Source organism: Schistosoma mansoni, chromosome 7 (genome assembly GCF_000237925.1).
Source record: "Schistosoma mansoni strain Puerto Rico chromosome 7, complete genome".
Lineage (NCBI taxonomy): Eukaryota > Metazoa > Platyhelminthes > Trematoda > Strigeidida > Schistosomatidae > Schistosoma > Schistosoma mansoni.
In genome coordinates this window covers 5,836,859-5,847,766 of record NC_031501.1, presented here as the reverse complement: position 1 = coordinate 5,847,766, position 10,908 = coordinate 5,836,859, and the positions used below count along the sequence as shown (strand labels likewise).

The following is a 10,908-nucleotide window of genomic DNA, read 5'->3' as shown; positions in this document are numbered from 1 at the left end:
GGGCCTTATGAAGAGTGCCTCAAATCACTTAACGTTTACCCGTTAGAGTATAGGCGTCTTAGAGGTGACCTTCTTATGGCTTACATTATCTTCAATACTTATGAACATTACTTCAATCACTACTTAAGCTTATCTCCAACATAAACCTAGGAGGCAACACCCAGGAACTGGGGACACAACTCGGCATAACGGACTGTACACACAAATTCTACTCCTTAAGAGTAGTTAAATGCTTCAATTCGCTGCCAACTGAGCTAGTCCAAGCGACTTCCCAGGAGTTCTTTAAAAGAAAAATTGACATATTCTTAAGGACTAAGGATAACATCCTATTATGATTTGTCAATTTCTTTCTCCACTTTTATCGATAATAGACCTAGGTTCCTGCCTGGAGGTATTGGTGATCCACTGCTTCTAGACGTGGAAGCCCGTTAAGCGAATGATTCTTCTATTCCGTCCACAACCATTTGTACCATTCTGTTCAGATGACTGAGCTACACTAGTTTTGGGGTCTTCACCTTGTGATGGACCAAAAATTACATTAACTTGTAGATGGCGTCGAGCCTCGATTGACTATGATCACCACTACAGTAAGATTACGTGCCAGAAAAAAACTTGGTTCCTTCGATAGGTCGTAAACTAAAAGCCCGTAATTGGTCCAGATAAGGTATATTTATTGGCGACCTCGTGGTATCGAAGGAATACCGAGACGTGCTAAAGAGTACAGGCAAAAAGGCAAAGCACAAGAAATTTCGAACGAACAGCATGGACAACGGAACGAAAAGTGATTTTGGTACAATCAAACAAAACGAGTACAGTGAACAAACAGTGGTACAATTGGTTATATGAATAATTGTTTCCATTATGCCAATCACGTTCTCGTCGAGAAAAGTAGGTCATTACAAGAGCTCCCCGCTAGAAAAGGTTTACACTTTCGATACGTAGCGGTTTCGTTCGTGGGATTGATCGCGAAATGTGCTACACTAGAATAGTTTGTATCCAGAATCTGAAGATTGCGTTCGTAGGTGTCCGGACCAGAAACGCTACAGACACAGGACGAAACCATATTGGGACAAGAAACCAGGTGCAACCATAAGAACCACATTGGTGACCAAATGTATACCATACGTATTTGGAGCCAGAGAGATCGACTGAGTGCGTTGACTAGAGCGTGGGTGATCAGGCCGACTTTCACCAAGGTTAACTGAAGTCGACGACACCGATGGGGCGATGATCGGAGGCGTTGGCTCGGGATAAATAAAAAAATCGGAGAAAAAGAGAAAATTGTAGCATACGTTTAGTATATGGGTAGGGTCCTATTACATATACGTTGTTGGTTGTGAGGTTAGTCGCAAAAATGTATGGGTAAGCGTACTCGGCCACTGGAACGTGGCCGTTCATCTCGTTCATAGTAGCTTCAGACTTACTGTTACCGATAGATACGACGGAAACTTGGGCACTTGTATCCACAAGGTACCTAGCGTTAGTGCGATAATCGTGCAAATAAAATAACCGGCAACGTGAGGTGAAGGGCCTGTGAGTACGGCCGCATTTACTCGCCGGCTCGGGATTGTCCCACCTTATATGATCGGGGAGCTCGACAATGACGGGCACCGGCCCCGAAGGCACGGTGGAACCAGCACCAACCGGAACCCGCTTTCGAAGCCGCCTTTTGGCGTGGCTTGGAAGATACCCGCTTAGAGCGAGTTGTTACGGCCTTACGGGAACGTGACCTGGGTCGAGGGACGCAGGATTCTGGCACAATAGATCAGTTTTGGAAACTGAGACGGATGTGGATATATTTATCCCTATCCCCATGAGCCGTATGTCTACTAGCATCGAGGTTAATGTTTGTGCGTGATGTTGAGTCAACTATGTAGTTGTCTGGGATGCTAGTTCGTGCCAGGATCTTATCTGCTATGAGGGCCACCTGGTTGAGTGGGGTGTTTTCGAGCAGAGCCACAATAGTTGGTTGTATATTTGCCTGTAAGGATTCGAGCTGCAGTTCTTTACCAATCTCAGAGTCTGCTGTCGTATTTCCTGCAAGAGGTTGCAGGTGTGTGAGGTGATGGCTCGGCTTAGCATCACCCATAGGGCGACGTGCTAATAAGGTCCTCAGTCGTTCGTTTGTTGACGGGAGGAAATGTCTAGGGATTGCTTCCTTGAGATGATCGTAAACTTTCGGTACATTTGAACTGAGGACGACCTCACGAACAGCAGTTAAGTGATCCCCAGGCAAAGATTCCAGAGCGTAGGTATATTTTTGGCGTTGGTTAGTTATGCGGCGGATCTCGAATTCAGATTCTAGTGCCACGAACCAAACTTCTGGATCGTGGGGGGATGAAAGGAACCGGTCAAAAACTAATTGCCTGTACTTCTGAGTCTATTATACTAATGCTATTCTTATCGTTATACACCATATTAAGTTGTTGCCAAAATATTATACATTGAAAAATATCAATACGAATACGTGCAAGAAAAGTGGATAGATAAACAATCGACAAGAGAAAAGTGATTTTGATACAGTCAAACAAAACGAGTACAGTAAACAAACACTGGTACAATTGGTTATATTAATAATTGTTTCCACTATGCCAACCGCGTTCTCGTTGGGAAAAGTAGGTCACTACAAAGTAATAGAAAACCGAATCCGTGACAATCCGCCGAAGTGTATTATTGGTTTTCATATGAAAACAGAAAGGTGGAAATCGAAATGTTCACATAATAAAAAATAATTAGTAACTTCCATAAATGAATGGGTAAGATGAGTGTGACATAACTTTGTTTCAAAGCAAAATAGATAAAATATTCATCTACTAGACTGTTAATCTATATGCCTATTTTTGAATTCCTACTATCTAGGTTAGAAAAATTTTATAATCATAAGAAATTAAACTGATATTTGTATCGACTAGATTTTTCTTGATGTAGCCACTGATCAGTTAACAGGATTTATTTCCAAGACATTTTCTAGATGTTGAGAATCAGGCTATTTCATACAACAAAGACTAAACTTATCTGTGTCCATAACGACCAGTATCAATAATTGATTGAGTCTTAGATTTTAGCTTATTTAGATGTCTTCGTGCACTGTCATAGCATATATTGACATGATTTGAGCAAAAGTAGTTAAAGACAGAATTTTGACAATACTTTTGTCTATAGCATCTTTATAATCAAAAGACTCCAAACTCAGTCAAATCCGTAGTCAAAAATGAATGAGTTCGAAGATCTATTTGGAAGGTATTCGATATGCCCAGAAGTGTTTGATCTAAGTCCGTCAGTTGTTGCTAGGAATGATTATCACGACGTACTTACTTGTGATCTGATACGGACACATAAACGAGCGCCTTCAGTTAAGATTTGCCCAGTAAAATTAATGGGGTCAGCATCAATGTCGAAGGCTTACAGAACTATTTATTTTGGTGATTTATTCGCCGCTATATACTTAATGCGAAGATTTCGAGAATATGGACAACAATTATTTGTTGTATAAGTCGTTCATATTCTAATCATTTCGCGAAGGCAAATGTCGATTTATTCAATTTTTCTTACTTGGTGACCATCAGACAATAATATTTTGATATTTAACAACAGTTAGGGAATGTGTGTATAGAAAATACGAGAGGAAATGATTAATTGGTGACTGAATTTAATTTACCGAAATTTAATCATTTATAAGTAAATGATATTAAAAGGAATTAAATCAACAGATTTAATCTTCTAACTGAATGTGCTAAGTATTATTATTGTAGTTTATTCTACTTACGTTGGCGGATATAAGTAGTATGTATCAACAATCGGAAGTAAAATGCATGCCAATAGAAGATTGGGAAGATTCAATTGAAGAAAACAGAAAGAGAAACAGGAAGTAATTGTAATAAGAACAGAATTGGAAGAGTTAGGAAACACGTAAAAAACAACAACTGAAGGAAGATGGGAAAACTATGTATTTAATGTATGTTATTTTACATTCAATAGTAAACTGGTCTTCATCTGAATTTTCGTTTACTACACTATTAGTATCGCTGAAGGACCATCAAAAAAGCATCAATACGGTATCACATTGACCATTCAGTATCACAAAACGTGTACAATTAATTTAGATACAATACCCTTAACATCCAGATATGACAAACAAAAAAAAGATGTGGTAGAAAATGTGACTCATCTGTATCAACACATTCCACGAGTAATGCAAAATTGGTAATAGGAAGAGGTAGTTGGTGGGACGTTTTCAAACGTGTTACATAATTCTGCAAAGTTACACATATCATATGGTATCGTGATGACAAGTGAGATTTACAAACATGGGAAACCGACTACAAGCAAGCAAATCATTTAATTAGCCAAGATTATCGTCCATATACGTCGGTATAAAGCATGTGGTGGACCTAAAAGTATAATAACTCAAAAATGGCAATACGAATGTTAATATTACAGGATACAAATTACAAGTTATAAACACAAATAAAAGTTAAGGGACGTTTCTTAAGTCAGTTTGTTTGTGCATGTTCGGTTACGTTTGGTACCAGAATCCATAATTATAGATAATTAATAATTCCACTGAGGTTGATATGGCCCCAGTAATATAGCCAAACGTGGAATATAATAGAAATGTTGCCGCAGTCTATAAATGTCGATGATAGATATTTTATAGTTCAATTATCCTAACCACAGACAATTGAGAACGAGAGGCGTGTGTGTAACAGTGTATTTACGAGCGGTTAACAGTGTGTCATGCTATAAATGCTACAGAACGGAAAAAGTGTGTGTTCAAGGTCATACGCTTAAACAATACGTACAATCATTTTGTGCTAAATGTACAGACTGTGAAAATTGACAAAATAAATGCAAGTAATATCAAAAACTATTTCCGAAATAAGTTTATTATGCCTATCTCCAAAAGCATCCCACTCTATCTAAACCTTATTACTCATTCATAAGTGATTCAGTGAAGCGTTAAGATGAGTGTATTGTGACTAAATTATAAAAGATCATTTCGAAATATAGATTTTCGTAGTACCATCCCATTCAATAAGCACATAAGAAGTTTGAGATGTTGTTAGGGATATAAAATCCTCAAATACAATCTTAATAGACAGGAATTTAACTAAGGTTTATGTAATGATTTCAATTCGATCTTTGTTCAATTGATTTTCGTATTAAATCATCTTGATTTCCAACTTCTAAATGAATTCTGTGTAGTTTGTGCTCATTATAACAATAACTTATACTATTCAATCCATAGTGATTGCTATAACTTGTGAGTGCGTGCTTGCCCATTTGATATATGACGTTATGAGACCGCCAATTAGCGAGCAGTGAAATTATTGATCGCCCAATGATACACGAAAACCCGTATGAGCAGTCTTGAGTAATTATCAATCCTGCTATCTGTCTAGCCCAGCCAGTTAAGTCCAGAACACCAATAACAGCCTCTCCAATATGAATCATTATTCTCAAACATACTGGGTTTATATACCAAACAAACTGACCATATCGTAACATTGTAGTGGCCTAAATCTGATTCTGTCTATACTCGTATATAATAAATGACTTTATTCCGCGTTGGTGAACAACGGAGTTAAATAAGTCAAATACGAGAATGGAATTAGGATACATATATTTTCTACAGTCATTGATTTGGCCAGAGAATCAGAGTGATGAAGCGAACGAAGCAAAAATCATGCGCAATGGAGATGGCTGGGAAGCCAACTCGAGAGCGAGGCAAAAGATGATGCGTATCGGAGATGGCTGGGAAGCCAACTCGCTATGAGCAAGCATTAATCAACATTTATAGTCAGACAAAAATGAATGACAGACATGCGATGAATAAGATACGAAATGTGCATACACATGCGCTCATATAAAAAATATAGTCAAGGTCATTAAGCGAATAATTAACAAGATCAAAATATGACTCATAACATTATAGGTGAATTGGCTTGTCCAGAAACTAGGATAAACTATGTAGGTGTAATATAGTACACGACGTTACACTACTCCCCACATAGCTCCCCCCAGAGTTTCTGGAGGAAACACTGGTATGCAAAATAAACAAGGGAGAGGAGGTGTATATGCGTTCACAAAACGAAATTAAAGTATTAGCACATTAATTTGATAATAACACTGAAATGGCATGTGGATAATGTTAATAATATGTAGAGAAAAAAAAAAGTTGTACTATATCGAATATGTTAGTGTCAATCGAGGGGCGAGTTTATTAAACGAAAGTGTCATACTTATGTAAAAATGTACATGAATATTCTCAAAATGAGGACAGAAATGGAAATGTTAGCATGTGATTATGAGCAAATTAGTAAGCGTACAAAAAAATTTAACATGCATTTATGTAGTGACTGTCCTAATAATAAAATAACATGTTCGTATAAGCAATTCGAAATATCGTGAAAATAGAGTAATAAATCGTTAATAGGTATGACAGCGGAATAAATCGTGGAGATAAGTAATGTAGAATATAATAGAAATTGGTCTGTAGTGCCGATTGAATATGAGGATAAAGAACAGCGAAATATGTTCCGATAAGCCGCAGTAAAGTAAATAGCGTCGATCAGCGATTAGTAGATTCGAATTCGCATACCTGGAGTTCGTGTGTGGTAAAAATAATCGAGTCGTAGGATGATGACTGCAACAACGGTTGAAATTCATTGCTGTACTGCAATTGATAATGATAATAAAATGCGAAGTCAGTGTGCGTTGTCGCTTGCGTTGAGTTATCGTTAAATATGTATTAGTAGAATGACCGGAGGAACAGGATAGTGACTGCGGAGACGAGATTTGCGGAGTCGTATTCCTTTATGGTCATGCAGCCTATCGTGGTTTGTGTAGTTAGAGGGATATGCGCTCAACCTCGTTTGTTACGAAACCGTATAAAGGCGTGATAAAAATACCAATACATATGATAATCGATGACGGCGGGTGAGACTGCCTTGGATGTGACGAACAAGAGTGTATCTTTGAGAGACTAGCTCTAAACTCTATGTTCTGGTGTACAGTGCAATGGGAATAGAAAATTAATAGCAGTAATCGAATAATATTTATGGGTAACGGATGATGCAGCATTCAGCTATACATGTGAATGAATAGATAATATGAACATAATCATTACAAATCGGCTGGTAATGCGGCGTGGAATACTTGATTTGTGTATAGACATTAAAGTATGGATCATCGTGAAACCAAAATTGCTGAAGTTCAGTTGAGGTTGTCGCGTAAAAAGTAGAAAACGACGATTGCTGAGTACCGATGAGATGAATGAATATTAGTTGTATCGAGAACATAAGTTCCTACTATCGGGAGTATGACTCCAAACTTATGTCTATGATAGAGTGTAATATTAGACCGAAAGTGACATGAAAAAAAAATTGGAACTCACTTGAATCAGGAAAATTGTACGTCATTGGATAATAAAAATAATCCAGTGAGTTTTGAATATCATAACGTGTAATGTCCATATAATTATGATTTGTTCGATTAGTGATTCGACAGCGTAAATGCCATAGTTTAACGTTAATACGAACAAAAATAATAATTCCACGTTAGTTGATGATTTGAAATTATTGTAATAATGAGCATATAGAGGTTATTCGAATCATAACAGAATATGTCGTTGACGGTTCCATTTCTGGTTTGTGTTCGTTCGTTGCGGTCGCCAATTATGTAGTGAGTTCGTACGCAGAGGTTGTCGATTCTTGTCCGTGTTCGTTCGGCGAGGCATCCAATTATGTTGCGTGTTCGTAAGTCGGGCTAACCAGTTATGTAGTGGCCTAAATCTGATTCTGTCTATACTCGTATATAATAAATGACTTTATTCCGCGTTGGTGAACAACGGAGTTAAATAAGTCAAATACGAGAATGGAATTAGGATACATATATTTTCTACAGTCATTGATTTGGCCAGAGAATCAGAGTGATGAAGCGAACGAAGCAAAAATCATGCGCAATGGAGATGGCTGGGAAGCCAACTCGAGAGCGAGGCAAAAGATGATGCGTATCGGAGATGGCTGGGAAGCCAACTCGCTATGAGCAAGCATTAATCAACATTTATAGTCAGACAAAAATGAATGACAGACATGCGATGAATAAGATACGAAATGTGCATACACATGCGCTCATATAAAAAATATAGTCAAGGTCATTAAGCGAATAATTAACAAGATCAAAATATGACTCATAACATTATAGGTGAATTGGCTTGTCCAGAAACTAGGATAAACTATGTAGGTGTAATATAGTACACGACGTTACACTACTCCCCACAACATAAAATATAAAATAACATTTGTACAAGATTTGGCCAAATGTGGCTGTGAATAGGGGGAACAGTAATTAATGAACTAGGGATAACTCCAGAATGGTAAATCGTATAATAATAGTTCATAGGTCAAAATAAAGCTCATAATAAGAGCAACATGAATATGAATAGATAAGTTACTTAGCAATTATACAATAAGCAATATACGAATCACATCGGTCCATAAATAGTCCTCAAAGTTACCACTCATAATTTTCCACGGGATATAACAGTGATATTTCATTCACATGACTTCTTTCAATTAAGATATTGACTTCTATTAGTTCTGTATGAACATTTTTTTCAAGTAATAATTACTGAGTATAATCCATGTAGAATGGAATGAGTTCAGATGTATGATGGACCAAGAATATATCAATTCTAAAAATAATGATAAAGTTATTTTACTGTTGGGGATGTTAGATCCCCAGAATTCACTTGGTGAACACTCTATTTTTGTAATTTTACTTAGAAATTTTCAATTTATTTGTTTTTTGCGACAAAAGCGCTCTTTTCACCTTCATGTTGTATTTCTCACTTGGAAAAATCTTAAACGCTATTGGTCCGTTATGTCTTTCAGTGTACTATTTTGTAACGCTTCACAAGGATAGTTTTATGTTGTGTATATAAATTTAATTTGTGCCGGTTGGATCGCTTATGCTTCTGGTTTCTTGCGGAATATATTTACTCTCCGTTCGGACTTCGACTTCTCTCTCTAGTTAGCGGGGCTTGGACGCATCAGAAAAGCTAACTTATTGGTCTTTGGTCACAAATCTTTGTTCCATTAGCAGACTAGGTGAACTCGTAATCGCTTCAAATATGACAATTACGTCCAAAAATTAATGTATTAATAGACTAAATATAATCTATAAACATTAGAAAAATATGCAAGACGTTACTTAAATTGTCAAGAATTGGTATATTCAAGTTGTATTTAATATAATAATCCACAGTTATAAGTAGTTAATAATTCTAATCACAATTGTTATAATTCGAACTATATATCCAAATGAAGTATGTATTGGGAATATCGCTGTTATCTGTAAACGCAGATAGTTAATACGTTAAAGTTCTATTGTAGTGAACAGAACACGAGTGGGTACAATTAAATGTATTTAAGCACAAATTACAGACTATCTCACTAAATTCTAATAACCGTACAGTCAGCAGTTAATTTGCAAAATAACAATCAATTGTCTCAATCTTCACTGTTCTTTCTGCAAATATCAGTCCGTATTCTTTGATTTCATTGTTCATGCATTTTCGTACCGATCGCGCTTCATTCCTGTTCTTTCCTTATCGGTATTCTGCCAAAATACATTCTATGTCTGACCATCACCTTATACTACCTATATGGATATAAGTAGACCACACCATAATATTATCATAACAGCAGGTAATTGAGAACGAAAAGGTATATGTGTGTAACAGTGCATTTTATGAGAGATAATCAGTGTGTCATGCTATGGGAGATTAAAAAAAAGAAAAATCCAAGGTCATGCTTTCATTAAACAACTATTTTACAGTCACCTATGGTAAATGTACCAATTATGAGAATTAATGAAAGAAATGCAAATAGTAGCAAAACCTAGTTACAAAATAAATCTGTCCCAACTATCTTCACAGATGTGAATGAATCATCTCACTGTCTAATAATAAATCGAAACAAGCATGAGATTCTATTAGCGGAAAAGACTATTGGAAATAGTCTCATTATCTAACAAAGAAGTTAGACATTATACGCTTAGCAAACAGATATAGCATAATTTCATCTAAATATAATTTATTAACATTTTATTCTAAAGAGAGCAGAAATAAAAACTGGGCAGAATAATATAAATTCATTTCATTTTGTTAGGTTCTTATATAAAAAACATACTTCTGATATTGAAATTGGTCAGATATTACTTACTTACTTACTCCTGTTACTCCAAATGGAGCATAGGCCGCCGACCAGTATTCTCCAACCCACTCTGTCCTGCGACTTCCTTTCTAGTTCTATCCAATTTTTGTTCATTCTTCTCATGTCTGTCTCCATTTCTCGGCGTAATGTGTTCTTTGATCTTCCTCTTTTCCTTAGGCTTTCAGAATTCCATATGAGGGCTTGCCTTGTGACGCAGTCGGGTGATTTCCTCAATGTGTTTCCTATCCACTTCCAGCGCTTCTTCCCGATTTCTTCCTCCTGTGAAATCTGGTTTGTTCTCTTCCATAGTAGGTTGTTGCTGATAGTGTCTGGCCAATGGATCTGAAGTACCTTGCATATACAACTGTTAATAAACATCTGTATCTTCTGGATGATGGCCTTCGTAATTCTCCACGTTTCCGCCCCATACAGTAAAACTGTCTTGACATTTGTATTGAAAATTCTGATCTTGCTGTTGGTCAGATATAGATATGTATATAGCACTATGATTGTGTGATGATTCAGATAAATGTAATGAAATTGAAGAAATGTAAAACAAAAGTGTTGTAAGTAAAGATGATATACGTGAAAAGATCCTGAATCATCAAATATAATAACAAGAGATCATAGAGCTAAATAAAATAATTGATGATGTGATGAAGTAGCTAAACATAAGTTGACGGTCAGTATA

General features: G+C 36.6%; 1 protein-coding gene across 1 annotated transcript; it reads right to left on the bottom strand.

Annotated features, from left to right (window-relative positions):
- Positions 1 to 6,429: 6,429 nt before the first annotated feature.
- On the bottom strand, positions 6,430 to 6,669 carry Smp_203290 (uncharacterized protein; the record flags this gene model as incomplete). Its single annotated transcript, XM_018798695.1, has 1 exon — positions 6,430 to 6,669. One exon carries the CDS (start codon positions 6,667 to 6,669, stop codon positions 6,430 to 6,432), a length of 240 nt encoding a protein of 79 aa, XP_018653612.1.
- Between the last annotated feature and the right edge of the window lie 4,239 nt (positions 6,670 to 10,908).